Raw genomic sequence first — 18,240 nt, 5'->3', positions numbered from 1 at the left:
TTATGACCTTCATGCTGGCTGACATCCTTAGTGGTTCCCTTTCCTCAATGACGTTCCTCTCCTCCCAGCTACTTTCCCATCTCTCCTGGAACCCCCTGTTTGAATCCCTTCAATCCGATTTCCACCCTTCTCATAGCATCGAAATGACCCTAGCTAACGTCACAAATTGTGTCCTCTATGATTGTGACATTGGTGCCTTAACCCCTCACCCTCCTTGACCTTTCCTCAGCGATCCAACTGCAGCTCCCCCCCACCTTCCCCATTGTCCAACTTTGTGGAACATGCCCTTGCATGACTCAATTCCTACCTATCCAAATGCAATCAGTGCATCTTCAGGAATGACTTCTCTTCCTTCTCCAGCACCATCACCTCCGGAGTCCTCAAAGGATCTATCCTTAAACCCCACCCCCACTCCTTTATCTGCATTTTGCACAAACATGGGGTCAGCTTCATTATATGCTGAAGAAACCTAGCTCTACTTTTTGGCCTTTCCACTGCTTCTGTGTTGTCAGACTGTTTGTCAGACTTCTAGGTTTGGATGAGACATCTTTAGCTCAACATTGGAAAGACTGAAGCCATTGTCCTCGGCCCCTGCCATAAATTCTGTTCACCTACCGCTGATTCTATCCCCCTGCCCATTCACACCCTCAGGCTAAACCAGACTGAGCGCAGTCTTGGTGTACTGTTCGACCCTGAGCTGAGCTTTAATCCCCATGTTCTTTCCGTATCCAAAACTGCTTACTTCCAGTTATACAACTTGTCCTGCCTTCACCCACACTTCAGTCCCTCTGCCACTGAAACCCTTATACACACTTTTGTCATGTAGAATCATAGAATCGTTACAGCAGAGAAGGAGGCCATTTGGCCCATCGAGCCTGTGCCTGCTCTTTGTAAGAGCAATCCACTTAGTCCCAATCCCCCCTCCTTCCCCGTAGCCCTGCAAATTTTTTCTCTTAGTATTTATCCAATTCCTTTTCGAAAGCCACGATTGAATCTGCATCCACCACCCTTTCAGGCAGCACATTCCAGATCATAACTACTCGCTGCGGAGTAAAGTTTTTCCTTACATCGCCTTTGGTTCTTTTGCCAATCACCTTCACACTCAACTACTGTAACACTCTCCTTGCTGGCCTCCCATCCTCCACCGTTTATAAACTCCAACTTGTCCAAAATTCTGTATCCTATCCCGCACTAAATCTTGCTTGCCCTTTGCTCCATTCCTCAGTGAACTACATTGGCTCCCAATTCCCAATGCATTCATCTTAATCCTTGTCATTGTCTATAAATTGTTGCATGGATTTATCCCACCCTATCTCCGCAATCTTCTCCAGTTCCATATCCCATCCCAAATGATTTGCTTCTCTGACTGCAGCCTTCTTTGTTTCCTCCCCTTCACCCCATTGGTGGCACAACTTTCAGTCGACTCAGCCCTGCTCTCTGGAACTCCCTCCCTAAACCACCGCCTCCCCCCCCCCTCCCCCAAGAGAAACCCCGTTTGCACACGTACAAAGTAACTCCAGGGAAGCAGGAGCAGATCGGAGGAATATCCCGGCCACTGTGACCGTGTGAGGGACTTGATTGAAACAAAAACTGTGGGCCTCTCCTCTCTTTGGGTTGGGGATGTGAACCGGGTGTAGGATGAGTGATCCTCTGCAGGAAGAGCTACAATGGTTCTGTGGTGGTGGTGTTTGAGGGTGGAACAGAGTAATGAATCGTTGGGTTACTTTATAGGAGGTAAAATGTAAGTTAATTTTTTTGTGCCAACGAGGGCCCATGCATATTAATAATGCCGTTATTAATTTATTTCTCAATTTAAGATAACGCCAAGCAAACAGCAACACAAAATCTAAGCAGAGCAACGTAAGCTTTCTAGAAAGGTGCATTGCACTGGGCAATAAAGTAATTTTTGAGGCCGAGACAGTTTTCAAAGGAGAGCTATTTATCTATTCCCTCTTAAACAAGGAAAGAACTTGCATTTATATAGCGCCTTTCACAACCTCAGGACGTCCCAAAGTGCTTTACAGCCAATGATGCATTTTTGAAGTGTAGTCACTGTTGTAATGTAGGAAACGTGGCAACCAATTTGCACACAGCAAAGCCCCAAAAGCAGCAATGAGATAAATGACCTGGTTAAATAGTGTAGGTATGGAATGCAGTCTATTAAACTATTTTTTGTGGTGGTGATAGGGTCAGCGCTCTATGCAATTAAAAAATGAGAAATGTAAAATGTGTGCATGTTTGATGGAGAAGAGGGCTAGAAGCCATTGTGGGCCAGGAATAAAAGAAAGAAAGAAGAAAGAAAAGACTTGCATTTATATAGTACCTATCATGATCTCGGGACGCCATAAAGTGCTTTACAGCCAATTAAGTATTTTTGAGTTGTAGTCACTGTTGTAATGTAGAAAAGGCGGCAGCCAATTTGCGCATAGCAAGCTCCCACAAACAGCAATGTGATAATGACCAGATAATCTGTTTTAGTGATGTTGGTTGAGAAATAAATATTGGCCAGGACACCGGACAAAAATCCCCTGCTCTTTTTCGAAATAGTACCGTGGGATCTTTTACATCCACCCGAGAGGGCAGACAGACATCACATCCGAAAGACGGCACCTCGACAGTGCAGCATGCCTTCAGTACGGTACTGGAGTGTCAGCTTGGATTATGTGCTCAAGTCTTTGGAGTGGTGCGTGAACCCACAACCTCTGACTCCGATGTGAGAATGCAACCCACAGAGCCTCAGCTGACAACTCTAAGCAACCGGGGACCCAAGGGCTCATGAGGACCGATGCAGGGCCAAAAAAAAAGGAATGTTTGCTCCACAGAGCTGCAGAGCTCGGGGCAAAGAACCTTGTAACAGATGTTTGAAGCAGAGTTGTGGGTGTGCACCATCAACTTGCTGCTATTAAGTAATGGATAGAAACATTAAGACGTTAAGGAGATAATGTGCCTCACCCTTCGTTTCTTGTTTCTTTAAAGTCTTAACGTTTCCGTCCATTACTTGACTCAGATGATGAGCTACATCGTTCCACTAATGATTCCTTTCTGGGTTTGTCTGGTTTTTTTAAATATGTATGTTCCTTTTTTTTTTCTGTCTCTATTAATATGCCAGCCCAACTCTTATGTACCAGTTCTGAAGGGCTTGCACCCGAAACGTCAACTTGTCTGTGTTCTCCACAAATTTTAACGTAATTTGAGAAACAGAAAAAAATCACTCCCTACTTTCTCATTCAACTTGCATCTACTGGCTCTAATTTTCGTTTCTTGACTGGAACCATTAAGAAATCATTAAGCCAGTCGCCTCTGCGCTACATTTAAGTCGAGACCCCCAGAGACTTGCTGCCTTTGAAAGGGGGGCTTTCTCCAGTTCCAAAATACAACCCAACTCAAATATTTTGATTTTTGAAGACCCCTGTGGTGCCCATCCACTGGCTAATGAACCATGAAAAACAAATAAAACATTGGAAAACCTTTCTCGCCTGGAAGTCTTGCTGTCCAGCATGTCTGCTCCATGAGTGCAATCTACAATCGAAAACAGTTACTTTTCAAAAGTACATCTATCTCATTTGCCATCTATGTTAATTCTGGTTCGTCACCGTGTTTTAGCTAGTTACCCTAAAACCCAAGAGGGAATTAGATCAACATTTTTTTTTAAAAGTTGCTTTTTATATAATAAGCTTACTACACTTGTCAAACATCCAGTCAATTACTTGGAAATTCAGTGATTTTTCTTATGTAGAAAAAGCAGTAGCTCTTTTAGGCACAGCAGCATCCCACAAACAGCAATGAGATAAATAGCCAGTTAATCTCTATTTGCAATGTTGAATGTAAAAGTATTAAAGAGGATTGGTGAAGGAGCAAGGAAGTGATATTGGAGTTGATTGCTCCACTGGCACAGGCACGATGGGCTGTCTGTATTGAAATTTTTGATTCCGTGAAATCCGATGATCATTATTTTCCCATTGGGATTGTAAACAGTCCAAATGGAAAAGTCTGAGAGCAGATTGAAGCCGTCTGCTCTTTTTTTTTTCCTGGAGGTTACATTTGGTTTTACTATTCGCAATTCAACCTTTGTCCGTCTGTTACTTTGAGCAAGTTGTTTCTTCTGTTTTTCCCTGGTTTTGTTCTGTTTTGTAACAACATTGCTTGCATTGTGTCTGCTTGCTTGGAGCTTGAATTTGACCCTCCACCTTGTGCTACTAGCTGTCTGCTCACTATTAATCTGAACCAGTGGAATAAAGAGTTCATGCACAGAAAATATTTTCACATGCCCAAGGGTCATATTCTTAAAAATAAGATACAAGCCCTACTTTCAATTTATTGCTTGGCTCTGAGGTCGAGTCTGGTAGTGACAGTAAGTCCAGTTCAGGAATTAGTCAACAGTACTTTTGTGGTTCACCTCCTACCAGTAGTTTAACAGTTTGTTATAAACTGTAAGTGGAGTACCTTCTCCTATTCGTAAAATCTTTTGAGTTGGTTCTTTTAAAAAAAAAAAAATCCTCTTCCCTCATTTGAGGGTCTCCTTATATCATGCAGTGTCCCTGAGAAGGTGGTGATTTACACTGCGATCTCCCCTCGCTTTCCATGGGGAAGCATTAGTCCTGTACATGCTGCTTCGCGATGGGTGAGGTTGAGAATTACGGGTACAAGGAGATCAGATAGCAGGAGAGCAATGCCAAAGTGACCTCTGTGCATCGCACTCCTGCTGTGTTCTGATCTCTGTGCACGCCCATCAGAAGCTGGTACAAAGGCCAGGCTCTGACCACAAAGCGGCTCAGAGCATTTAGCACGCCAGAGCAAGAGGTCGTCGTCCCAGCGGCCAATCGGGAAATGCAGTCAGCGTTGCGCTGTCTGCACCTCTGAAGCACCACAGGGCTTGCACATTGGCAATCAATAGTGCCCTGTGACATGGCATTGGGGCTCTAAAGCATGGCCCCATTCATCACCAACCCTTTTGAAAACACAGCTAGCTCATTCCATCCTCATTCATAGTGGTTCTTAGCATAGGCTAGAATGCTGACTCTGAAGACTGTCGAGCATTTATTAATTATGTGGATTGGCGCGGAATTGCGCTTGTATTATTATTCATTGCGCCTGTGTGCATTTACTGTCAAAGTGCTTACAGCCATCTTCAGCTGTCTAAATATTTTTGCTGAAATGGATAGAGAATTGTGAAATATGGGAACACAATGTAAAAGTTTAGGTTTTGTAGAATTTTAAACCAATGCAGCATTGTATCCAAGGGTAAGATTTATTTGTGTTTTAAAACGTAAAGCAAAATAGAAAATGCGTGCCATAACAGTATATCCTATACATTGGACAAGGTTTCTGTTTAGCTTTTATTATCAGTGTCTGTTTTGTGACTGTTGTCCAGCCTGTGTCAAAAGTCAAGGCACTGTTGCTTAAGAGTGGGAAACAATACAGATCCCTTCATCCACGCCTAAACTTAGAACTAAAATCTGGTAGTGTTAACTTGGCAGTTTGAAAACCAATAATAATAAGGTGCGTTTACCCAAAAGGTTTTTTTTGTTGCTGACAAACCCAGGTGGAGGGCTAAGGCTCACAGTGCAGGACACCATCGAGATTGAAGAGTCAGAGAGAAGACCAGGTTAATTAAGAAGTTGAGACTGTTTGATGTCAAATTTGGGTTTTAAAAGCCTGTCAATTGCAGGAGGAAGGGAAGAGTAAAACGCCTTAGGATTTTTGACTACGTTAAAGGCGCTATATAAATGCAACAAGTTATTGTTGGGTGAAGCTGGTCAGGAGTTGCACAGGTTTGAGGTCTTGGAAAAGAATGAGTTGAAGTTGGATGTGATGTGGTGACTTTTGATTTCAACACGGTGAGGCGGAAGAATGAGTAGAATTACTAATTACAAGAGCTGATGAGTTACCATCAGGGCTATTGGATTGTGGTGACTTAAGAAATCAAATTCAGCAATTATTAGATGGCATTCTGGGATTTTAATATTTTTTTGGGGGGGGTATCGATTCCATCCATTTTTCCACGAAAACTGTAAACCAGTTATTTGCTTTTTATATGATATGATATTGCAAAATTCTGATTTTATATGATGTGGTTCAGCAGGCAGGGCCATGTAGGTGGAAAACACCGGCAGATTGGAGTTTAAAAGTCTTTTTTAATATAAAAAATATACAGTTGTGAGTATCCTACGCAAGCACCTGTGATTTCAAAATGCTGCAACATTGATTCCTTTGGCGCAAGATGTATTGCTTGTATAGAGATCTACTTGAGCCAGTAAAGGGATTGTGAATTTTCATGGACCTCGGGAGCGAAGGGGCAGGGTTGTTAAGGTCGTGTGAACTCCAGTATCTGCAGAATTTCATGAGCACTAATGAGAAGTGCAGACGGTGTATATTGTTCATTAGCTCCAAGATGGGAAAGAACGTGCAAGCAGTAGAGACGTAGAGAGAGGGACACTTGTAGCCAGTTGGAACGGCACTCTCCCAATGGAGGTCGGACCAGCTCTCGTCATAACCCTAGAGAGCGAGTCGTGAAGCAATTCTGTGGTACAGATTGGTGTTGCAAATTTTGCCACACCCTGTTGGAAGTGACACTTGTAATTTTTTTTTAAATTACAACACTCAAATACCATTCCTTCACCTTGTGGCAAATCACATGCAATGTGGAGCTATAGTTCGAGGCTGTGAACACTTACGTGATTATTTGGTCATCTACTTATGCTGTTAAAGTGTAGGGACGTCGAAAAGTCCAGGACAGAAGAAGACCTGCGCACAGCAAGGTCCCACAAACAGCAATGAGGTGAATGACCACGTAATCTGTTGTAGTGATGTTGGTTGGTTGAGGGATAAATATTGGCCGGGGTTCCAGGGTGAATACCCCTGCATTTCTTCGAAATAGTGCTATGGGATCTTTTAGATCTACCTGAGACGGCAGACGGGGTTTAATGTCTCAACCAAAAGACGTTATCTCCAACAGTGCAGCAGTCACTCTATACTGCACTGGAATGTCAACCTAGATTTTGTGCTCAAGTCTCTGGAGTGGAACTTGAACCCACAATGTTCTGACTCAGGAGAGTGCCACCAACTGAGCCACTGCTGACACACAATTTACATCTCCCCTGAGTCTTCTCAAACAATCCCAAACTCTTCAACTTCTCATAGCTCAGGTGCCTTAAGATAGTGACCCAGGTGTAGTGCTACTAGCCCCTTGTACAGACTCAGCTATTTATAAATACTAATGTATTTCCTTCAGCATTATTCACCGGCCAAGGTAGCAAGTTAAAGGCCAGATTTGAGGTGGGCCAGCACATGAGCTGCCACCTAAGGCTGAAACCTTTCAGAGAGTTGGAGGCAGTGGGAGCGATCGGCAGGTTACACCTGAGGTGACGCTGGTGATGTGCTCAGCTTGTTTTTCTGTGTTTCCTGGACTGGCTGTAGACGTAGGAAACTGTCACACTAGCTAAAAGGAACCTGAATTGTTGCTTTCCAACTGCCCACAGTGTAAACACTGTATTAGTTAGAAAACTGGAATATGAACCTACAATGACCCAATCAGAAATCTTGCACATGACACCCGAGACACAACCAGTTTTATTTGGATAAATACAATTTAGTTTTTGGGAGCACTTCATTCAGCTCTCAGTATGGACAGTGGCCGCCATTGTTGTTCTTGTCATTGATGCATGGTGACATTTACGCCGCTTAATTAAGTATTTTGACGCTGTGACCTTACAGTTGTTTAGAATAATAAGTTGCAGGTAGTTGCTGTGATATTATGGCTAATATACTGTTGCACAATAATGTAATTTTGTGGTGAATATTTATGCTCATCAAGGTGAGGGGGTGTTACAGCTGCAATCCCTCCAAGTCAGGTTTAGATGATGGGGTGTAAACACAAGATAAGATCCATCCACTTGCTCCAGCTGATGATGGCTTCAGTGCCTTTTATCCCTGAGGCTAGGTGATGTTTTCACATGAGCACTGATGGTTAACAACAACTTGCATTTATATAGCACCTTTAATGTAGTAAAAGTACCCAAGGCACTTCACAGGAGCGTAATCAGACAAAAATTGACTCTGAGCCAATTAGGGCGACATTAAGACAGGTGACCAAAAGGTTGGTCAAAGAGGTAGGTTTTAAGGACTCTCTTGAAGAAGGAGAGAGACATAGTGAGGCGGAGAGGTTTAGGGAGGGAATTCCTGAGCTTAGGGCCTAGGCAGCTGTAGGCACGGCCGCCAATGGTGGAGCAAGGAAAATCGGAGATGCGCAATATCAATCTGCATTGATTACTACAAATTCTGTGTTCAGAATATATTGTAGAGTAAATAATGAACATCTGGGGATGTGGGGAAAAATTGCCAGGCTGTAATTTGAATCACTGACGAGGGGGAGGGATTGAGCAGGGAAGAGAGAAGAGGGAGACATCAGCAAATGATGCCTCAAAACATGAGAGTAATGCTGCAGTCAACTTGGCTTATTTGGTAGCACACACTTCTCTGGGTCATAAGTTTGGGGGTTCGAGTCCCACGGCAGGATCTGATGTGCAGCACTGAGGGAGTACTGGATTGTTGGAGCTGTCGTTCTTTGGATGAGATAGTAAATGGAGGCCCCATCTGCCTGCTCAGGTGGACATTAAAGGTCCCGCAGCAGAGTTTGACGAGCAGGGAGTTCTCCCGGTGTTCTGGCCGACATTTCTCTCTCAACCAACACAAAAAAACACATTTTGTTTGCAGAATGTTGCTAGTGCTGAATGGCTGCTCTTTGTGCCGATATAATAATGCTCGCTGCACTCCAAAAATAGTCCATTGAAGTAATATGAGACTTTTCGCCAACACGAAAAGGCCCTATATAAATATTTCTCTTTCTATAAATGTGTTTCTCTTTTCTAGAGTTCTTCAAGAATGTCATTTGACCGAACCCTGAGATTAACATACAGACTTGAAATTACCCCTGTTTTACTTTGCTAATGTATGGCATTTTGTTTCTTTATCCCAAGATGATGGGGGGAGTGGAAGTGAAAGTTATGCTGGTTGATAGCTGATGGTTTGCACCATGATGCATGATTACATTCACTACTGTGGATTAGGCCTTCGTGATCACGAAAGATTAATGTCCTGGGACTACTTCATTGAAGCATTTCCTGCAATATTGCATTTTATCAGGATTTACTGTCCTTCCCTCTGCATTTTCCTTTAAGCTTAACTCGTTTCTATTTGTGCAGGTCGGCTGTATGCTATGCAAACTGGAATGAAAATTGATAGTAAAACTCCAGAATGTCGCAAGTTCTTGGTGAAACTAATGGATCAGCTAGAAATTGTAAGTCAATTTAAAACCTTATTCTTAGACTAGTCAGTCTCCTGCGGAGTTGCACACAGCAAGACTTTCTGTAGTCCTCAGTTAAACTCGCGTCAGAGGGCAGGGGGTATTTCGATCAGATTGTGCAAATCTAATTCCGTTCCCCTTTTAAAGTCATGTGCTCTGTCCTAATTTTTATATTAGATATAGTTAAATAGCAAAGCTTATAGCAGAAAAGCAGAATGGGTTGGAGCATCTGAGTTCCTCAGCAGTACAGGCTGAGGATCTGGCAGATACAAAACTGAGGCTGTACAGTGCTATCTCTGGCGAGAAAGTGTGGCAAATTTACATCATAACTGTGGACTTCGTAATGGAAAAGTGTTGATACAAAAATGCAACAACAGAAAGTAAGATTTTGTCGACTGGAAATGCAAACGAACGCCAGATTTTTAATAGATAGATAAATCGGGTATAAAATAATATGTGATAATTTGTGATAAAATCTGCATTATTAAAAGTTAAGTTGCCAGAAAAGAAGTTGCTTAAAAAGAACTGAGTATTTTATCACTTCCACTCAATCTGAGGGAAAATTTGTCATTTTATTACGGTGTAACATACTCATAGAATTTCCTAGTGACCTGCTCTAATGATGGAAGAAAACCAAAAAATGCTAGAAATACATTCTTCCAGCAAAGGATTTACACGTGACATGTTAATTTATCTCTTTTTGCCAATGCTGACTAACATGCTGACTGCACCTGGAGTACTGTGAGCATTTCTGGGCACCGCACCTTCGGAAGGACATATTGACCTTGGAGGGAGTGCAGCGTAGGTTTACTAGAATGATACCTGGACTTCAAAGGTTAAGTTACGAGGAGAGATTACACAAATTGGGGTTGTATTCTCTGGAGTTTCGAAGGTTAAGGGGTGATCTGATCGAAGTTTATAAGATACTAAGGGGAACAGATAGGGTCGATAGAGAGAAACTATTTCCGCTGGTTGGGGATTCTAGGAGTAGGGGGCACAGTCTAAAAATTAGAGCCGGACCTTTCAGGAAATTGGAAATTGGACATGAATTTAGATTTGAGGTTAGGATCAGATCAGCCATGATCTTATTAAATGGCGGAGCAGGCTCGAAGGGCCGATTGGCCTACTCCTGCTCCTATTTCTTATGTTCTTATGAGTGAGATTAGAAAACACTTCTACACACAAAGGGTGGTAGAAGTTTGGAACTCTCTTCCGCAAACGGCAATTGATGCTAGCTCAATTGCTAAATTTAAATCTGAGCTAGATGGCTTTTTGGCAACCAAAGGTATTAAGGGATATGGGCCAAAGGCAGGTATATGGAGTTAGATCACAGATCAGCCATGATCTTATCAAATGGCGGAGCAGGCTCGAGGGGCTGAATGGCCGACTCCTGTTCCTATGTTCCTAATATCCAGCGTTCTCAGCATATTTCTAACCTTAGAAGTGTTTTTTTTAACCAAATCTAATTAATAGATTTGGAAAAGTATAATTCCATTTACAGACGGAAAGTATAGTGGGCAAGTACTCTGATGAAGTACTCCTCCTGCCCTCTTCAGGTTTCCTTTTGCACTTGGAAGAATGTGGATGCATCTTACACTAAGGCAACATAGGCTAACCTGGAAATCAACATTCCTTATCAGTCTTGGAGCGTCCATATTGACAAAAGTTTGCCAGTACTGATTTCTGGGATCCTTAAGTTTGCAAATCTAAATCCACCACTTCACATCACAGAGGGGTCCTGAGCACAACAAAGTCCTGAAATGCTTAGGCTATAAGTGGCACCTTTCCTAATAGTGCAGATTGTGACAGGAGGCTGACAATTGGGGGCTATGATGGGAGGAGATTACAGGGTTTTCCTAAACAGATAGGCCAAATGGCCCTTCTCATCTATTATCTAGGTATGTGGGGAATGACGGGAGAGAGGTGCTCCTGCATCAAACCGATCTGCAGCTCAATGTGTTGCACCATCACAGTGCCACTTCATTGTCCTATTTGGTTTACAACCAAGCTGGGAAAATGTGTGATTAAAAGAGTATGAACCATACATGAGGGCAAGGCGGTTGATGTGGTATATATGGACTTCCAAAAGGCGTTTGATAAAGTGCCACATAATAGGCTCGCCATCAAAGTTGCAGCCCGTGGAATAAAGGGGGCTGTGGCAGCATGGATACGAAATTGGCTAAGTAATAGGAAACAGAGTAGTGGTGAACGGTTGTTTTTCAGACTGGAGGGAGCTGAACAGTGGTGTTCCCCAGGGGTCGGTACTGGGACCATTGCTTTTTTAAATATATATTAATGACTTGGACTTGGGTGTACAGGGCACAATTTAAAAATTTGCAGATGACACAAAACTTGGAAGGGTAGTGACAGAGGATATAGACAGGCTGGTGGAGTGGGCGGACACATCGCAGATGAAATTCATCGCAGAAAAGTGTGAAGTGATACGTTTCGGTAGGAAGAATGAGGAGAGGCAATATAAATTAAAGGGTACAATTCTAAAAGGGGTGCAGGAACAGAGAGATCTGGGGGTATATGTGCACAAATCGTTGAAGGTGGCAGGGCAGGTTGAGAAAGCGGCTAAGAAAGCATACGGGGTCCTGGGCTTTATAAATAGAGGCATAGAGTAAAAAAGCAAGGAGGTTATGATAGACCTTTATAAAACACTGGTTCATCCATAAATGGAGTATCGTGTCCAGTTCTGGGCACTGCACTTTAGGAAGGATGTGAAGGCCTTCGAGAGGGTGCAGAAGAGATTTACTAGAATGGTTCCAGGGATGAGGGACTTCAGTTAAGTGGATAGACTGGAGAAGCTGGAGTTCTCCTTAGAGCAGAGAAGGATGAGAGGAGATTTAATAGAGTTATTCAAAATCATGAAGGGTCTGGACATAGAAGATAGGGAGAAACTGTTCCCGTTGGCGGAAAGGTCAAGAACCAGAGGACATAGATTTAAGGTGATTGGCAAATGAACCAAAGGCGACATGAGAAAAAGCTTTTTTACACTGCGAGTGGTTGTGATCTGGAATACACTGCCTGAGGGGGTGGAGGAGACAGATTCAATCGTGGCTTTCACAAGGGAATTGAATAAGTACTTGAAGGGAAAAAATTGGCAGGGCTATGAGAATAGGGCGGGGGAGTGAGACTCGATGGATTGCTCTTGCAGAGAGCTGGCACGGACTCGACGGGCCGAATGGCCTCCTGTGCTATAACCATTCTATGATTCTACATGAACTGTGATTACATCTGTGACTGTGCTCTGCTGGTCTGTTTTTTTTTCCCCTTTGAATCTATTGAAAACATCTTAATGGAAAAAGCATGTCATGTCATTTTTATATCAATAGTATGCTGGCCATGTAGGCGCATGGTACTTCTGTTGCTGCTGCCACCACGCTATATAAAGTGCATGAGCTTCCTGTTTCTAATGGAAACCTCTCCTTTCCTATATCCTAATAACGTCTGTTAGAGTCCTGGTGACCACAGGACGACTTCCTCATGTCTCTCTAGTAGGCCCAACAGAAACTAGCGGCTCATTAGTAAAACAAAACTGAGCATCGGAGGTAGCCATGTCTCCACTTGAGCGCCAATCTCTGATGCTTAGCACCAATGTAGGGTGCCATCAGTATGATGTGCCACTCCACAGTATTAAAACGCAGTATTCAGTTTGTTCCTAATCTGTGAACAGATTGTTTTTGGGCAGTTTGTTGATGAATTTTTGCCTCCTACTGAGAATTTGTTTGTAATGTACTGCACAATTTGTTTTTTTTGAGTTCATTGCAGGAGGTAGCTGTGAAGAGGACTTTAGCACTGGGCATTATTGCAATTGGGCTCTGCACAAATCTTAACATAAAGTGTAAGGGGTACAAATGAATGAAGTATGGTTATACTGTAACATAATAATGAAAGCTATAAATAATCTCGTGAGTCATGATCTGTCAGAATTGACCGTCAGGCCCTTGATAGAGATCTGAACATTCAAACCCAACCTTTTGTAAAAGGAAACTTACAATTATGATGGTTCACATTGAGGTAGGATGCAATCTAAAATGGTTATAACTTTAAACCAAAGTTATTTGGTTTATCTGAAAATGGACAGGAGACAATTCGACAGTATTATTTCCTGGTAATCAGATGGCAATCACAGCAAATGGCAGTGTAACACTGAGGACTGTTCTACAGCAGAAAATACATGACAAAATAACATAACGTTTTGAATTTTCCTGAGATCTAATTTTTTTAAACGTCACTGTTGAGCTCCTTCCTTCTAAGGTTCACGACTACATGCTTCAAGTAAGTACGAGACACTTGATAGCGGAGTATACGGAACAGACTTTATTCATATACCGTACAGGTGATCAATCTATACCGTATACAGGAATAGCGCTGGGTCCCTTTCTCTTTCGAGCTCTCACAACTAACTGTGGAAAAACCCACTCTTCTCGTACTCCTCAATTTGCCTGCTTCAAAGGTATATTTCACACCAAAGACTTCATGATTTATCTGTTCTTGGATTCTTTCAAGGACAGCTTGTTTACGTAAACAGTCTTAGATGCTTATTTCCATAAACAAGACTTCCTGATCTACCTGTTCGCAGAACCTTTCAAGAACAGCTTATTGACAGCTCATTTACGTAACATAGAATGGTTACAGCAGGGAAGGAGGCCATTCAGCCCATCGAGCTCGTGCCGGCTCTTTGTAAGAGCAATCCAATTAGTCCCATTCCCCCGCTTTTTCTCCATAGCCCTGCAGATTTTTTCCCTTCAAGTATTTATCCAACTCCTTTTTGAAAGCCATGATTGAATCTGCTTCCATCACCCTTTCAGGCAGCGCATTCCAGATCATAACTACTCGCTGTGTTAAAGTTTTTTCTCACATCGCCTTTGGTTCTTTTGCCAGTCACCTTAAATCTGTGTCCCCTGGTTCTCGACCCTTCTGCCAATGGGAACAGTTTCTCTTTATTTACTTTATTTAAAGCCCTCATGATTTTGAACATTTCAATCAAATCTTCTCGTAACCTTCACTGCTCTAAGGAGAACAACCCCAGCTTCTCCAGTCAATCTATTTAACTGAAGTCCCTCATCCATGGAACCATTCTAGTAAATCTCTTCTGCACCCTCTTGAAGTCCTTCACATCCTTCCTAAAGTGCGGTGCCCAGAAATGGACACACTAACTCCAGTTGTGGCCGAACCAGTGTTTTATAAAGGTTCAACATAACTTCCTTGTTTTTGTACTCTGTGCCCCTATTTATAAAGCCCAGGATCTGTTTTTTTTTAATTCATTCATGGGATGTGGGCGTCGCTGGCGAGGCCAGCATTTATTGCCCATCCCTAAGATCTGTTTGCTTTTTTAACTGCTTTCTCAACCTGTCCTGCCACCTTCAAAGATTTGTGTTATATTGCCTCTCCTCATTTTTCCTGCCAAAATGTATCACTTAGCAATTCTCTGCATTAAATTTCATCTGCCATGTGTCCGCCCATTCCACCAGCCTGTCTATGTCCTCTTGAAGTCTATTACTATCCTACTCACTGTTTACTACACTTCCAAGTTTTGTGTCATCTGCAAATTTTGAAATTGTGCCCTGTACACCCAAGTCCATGTCATTAATGTATATCAAAAAAAAGCTGTGGTCCTAGTACCGACCCCTGGGGAACACCGCTGTACACCTCCCTCCAGTCCAAAAAACAATCCTTCACCACTACTCTCTGTTTCCTGTCACTTAGCCAATTTCATATCCATGCTGCCACTGCCCCTTTTATTCCATGGACTTCAATTTTGCTGACAAGCCTATTATATGGTACTTTATCAAATGCCTTCTAAAGTCCATATACACATCAACCGCGTTGTCCTCATCAACCCTCTCTGTTATCTCTTCAATAAACTCAATCAAATTAGTTAAACACGATTTGCCTTTGACAAATCCATGCTGGCTTTCCTTTTATTAATCCACACTTGTCCAAGTGACTGTTAATTTTGTCCCAGATTATTATTTCTAAAAGCTTCCCCACAACCGAGGTTAAACTGACTGGCCTTTAGTTGCCGAGTTTATCCTTATACCGTTTTTTGAACAAGGGTTTAACATTTGCAATTCTCCAGTACTCTGGTACCACCTGCATAATCTAAGGAGGATTGGAAGATTATGGCCAGCACCTCTGCAATTTCCACCCTTACTTCCCTCAGCAACCTAGGATGCATCCCATCTGGACTGAGTGATTTGCTACTTTAAGTACAGCTAGCTGTTTTATTACTTTTTTATCAATTTTTAGCCCATCCAGTATCACAACCATCTCCTCTTTTATTGTGACTTTGGCAGCATCTTCTTCCTTGGTAAAGACAGGTGCAGTGTACTCACGTAGATCTCCTTTTTAGTCCCTAATCGGCCCCACCCCTCCTTACTACCCATTTACTATTTATATGCCTATAGAAGATTTCTGGATTCCCTTTTATGTCAGCTATTCTCATACTCTCTCTTTGCCCCTCTTATTTCCTTTTTCAATTCTCCCCTGTACTTTCTATATTCAGCCCGGCTCTCACTTGTTTTATGAATCTGACATCTGTCAAATGCCCCCTTTTTCTGCTTCATCTTACTCTATCTCTTTCCTCATCCAGGGAGCTCAGGCTTTGGTGCACTACTTTTCCCCCTCGTGGGAATGTACCTAGACTGCACCCGAACCATCTCCTCTTTAAAGGCCACTTATTGTTCAATTACAGTTTTGTCTGCCAATCTTGGATTCCAATTTACCCGGGCCAGATCCGTTCTCAACCCACTGAAATTGGCCCTCCTTCAATTAAGTATTTTTACTGTGCATTGCTCATTGTCCTATTCCATAACTGATCTAAACCTTATGATACTATGATCACTGTTCCCTAAATGTTCCCCCAAAGACACTTGCTCCACTGGACCCACTTCATTCCCCAGAACTCGATCCAGCAATGCCGCCTTCCTTGTTGGGCCGAAAACATACTGATCAAGAAAGTTCTCCTGAACACACTTCAAAAATTCCTCTCTCTTTCTCTTTTTTTTGTCTTTTTCTCTCTCTCTCTCTCTCTCTCTCTCCTTCCCCACCCCAAAAATCTCTGCTGACCTGAACACCACACTTCGTCTTAACTCCCCCTGTGCAATGCCATGGGAGATTGACCAATGTTATAATAATTGCTATGTAAAAGATAACAGGTACATCATGGCATAGCATGTCAGGAAAATACTGGAATCCATTATTAAAGTAGTGGTAACAGGGCACTTAGAACATCATAATATGATTAGGCAGAGACATGGTTTTATGAAAGGGAAATCGTGTTTGACAAATTTATTAGAGATTTTTGAGGATGTCACCAGCAGGGTAGATAAAGGGGAACCAGTGGATGTTGTATATTTGGATATTCGATAAGGTGCCACATAAAAGGTTGTTACGCAAGATAAGAGCTCATGGGGTTGGGGGTAACATATTAGCATGGATAGAGGATTGGTTAATGGACAGAAAACAGAGTAGGGATAAACGGGTCATTTTCAGGTTGGCAGGCTGTAACTGGTGGGGTACTGCAAGGATCGGTGCTTGGGCCTCACTATTTACAATCTATATTAATGACTTGGATGAAGGGACCGAGTGTAGTGTATCCAGGTTTACTGATGATACAAAGCTCGGTGGAAAAGTAAGCTGTGAGGAGGACACAGTCTCCAAAAAGATATAGACAGGTTAAGTGAGTGGGCAAGAAGGTGGCAGATGGAGTATAATGTGGGGAAGTGTGAGGTTATTCACTTTGGTAGGAAGATTAGAAAAACAGATTATTTTTTAAATGGTGCAAAACTATTAAATGTTGGTGTCCAGAGAGACTTGGGTGTCCTCGTACAAGAAACACAAAACGTTAGCATGCAGATACAGCAAGCAATTAGGAAAGCAAATGGCATGTTGGCTTTTATTGCAAGTGGGTTGGAGTGCAAGAGTAAGGAAGTCTTACAATTGTACAGGGCTTTGGTGAGACCTCACCTGGAGTACTGGGTACAGTTTTGTTCTCCTTATCTAAGGAAGGATGTACTTGCCTCAGAGGTGGTGCAATGAAGGTTCACTAGATTAATTCCTGGGATGAGAGGGTTGTCCTATGAGGAGAGGTTGAGTAAAATGGGCCTATACTCTCTGGAGTTTTGAAGAATGAGAGATGATATAATTGAAACATATAAGATTCTGATGGCACTTGACATGGTAGATGCTGAAAGGTTATTTCCCCTGGCTGGAAAGTCATAGGATAAGGGGTCGGCCATTTAAGACTGAGATGAGGAGGCATTTCTTCACTCAGAGGGTTGTGAATCTTTGGAATTCTCTACCCCAGAGGGCTCTGCATGCTGAGTTGTTGAGTATATTCAAGGTTGAGAGAGAGAGAGAGAGAGAGAGAGAGAGAGAGATTTTTGGACTCTAGGGGAATCAAGGGATATGGGGATCGGGCAGGAAAGTGGAGTTGAGGTCGAAGATCAGCCATGATCTGATTGAATGATGGAGCAGGCTTGAGGGGCCGTATGGCCTACTCCTGCTCCTATTTCTTATGTTCTTAGACACCAGCATACCAACCCACACTGCTGGCAGGAAAGGTGCAGCGGGCAATTCTAGCATCCCTTTGGCCAGCCCCAGAGTTCAAAAACAGCCTACACAGTTTGTACTCCTGATTATAACGCTGTAATTCACTCCCAATTATCCATTCTACACCCAGTTCACTTCTTGGTACTTTATGTGCAATTCACTGTCTGATGTCTGTTATCCCATTGTTAATTTCTAAACATTTCTTATCCCCTGTATACTTGAGAATGCAGTTTTAAGCTAAGTTTGAAGGCTCTTACAATGAGAACCGTATAACTTTACTAGTTTAACAAATGCAGTGGCAGCAGAACAAACTGAAACATGAACAAAACATTTAATTGACTCCATTCCAGAAGGAAGTTTACGTGTAGTACTGAAGC

At 42.6% G+C, this 18,240-nt stretch overlaps 1 protein-coding gene across 3 annotated transcripts in view; it reads left to right on the top strand.

Annotated features, from left to right (window-relative positions):
• Positions 1 to 18,240, top strand: part of vta1 (vesicle (multivesicular body) trafficking 1) — a 137,915-nt gene that overhangs the window by 42,353 nt on the left and 77,322 nt on the right. For all 3 annotated transcript variants that reach the window (XM_067988560.1, XM_067988558.1, XM_067988559.1), the window contains exon 2: positions 9,201 to 9,295. In XM_067988560.1, coding sequence (XP_067844661.1) covers positions 9,201 to 9,295 — 95 coding nt within the window. The remainder of the gene's footprint in view (positions 1 to 9,200; positions 9,296 to 18,240) is intronic.

This window comes from Heptranchias perlo, chromosome 8 (assembly GCF_035084215.1).
Source record: "Heptranchias perlo isolate sHepPer1 chromosome 8, sHepPer1.hap1, whole genome shotgun sequence".
Taxonomy (NCBI): Eukaryota; Metazoa; Chordata; class Chondrichthyes; order Hexanchiformes; family Hexanchidae; genus Heptranchias; species Heptranchias perlo.
Note: the sequence above shows the minus strand (reverse complement) of the source record. Positions and strands in the feature narration are given on the sequence as shown.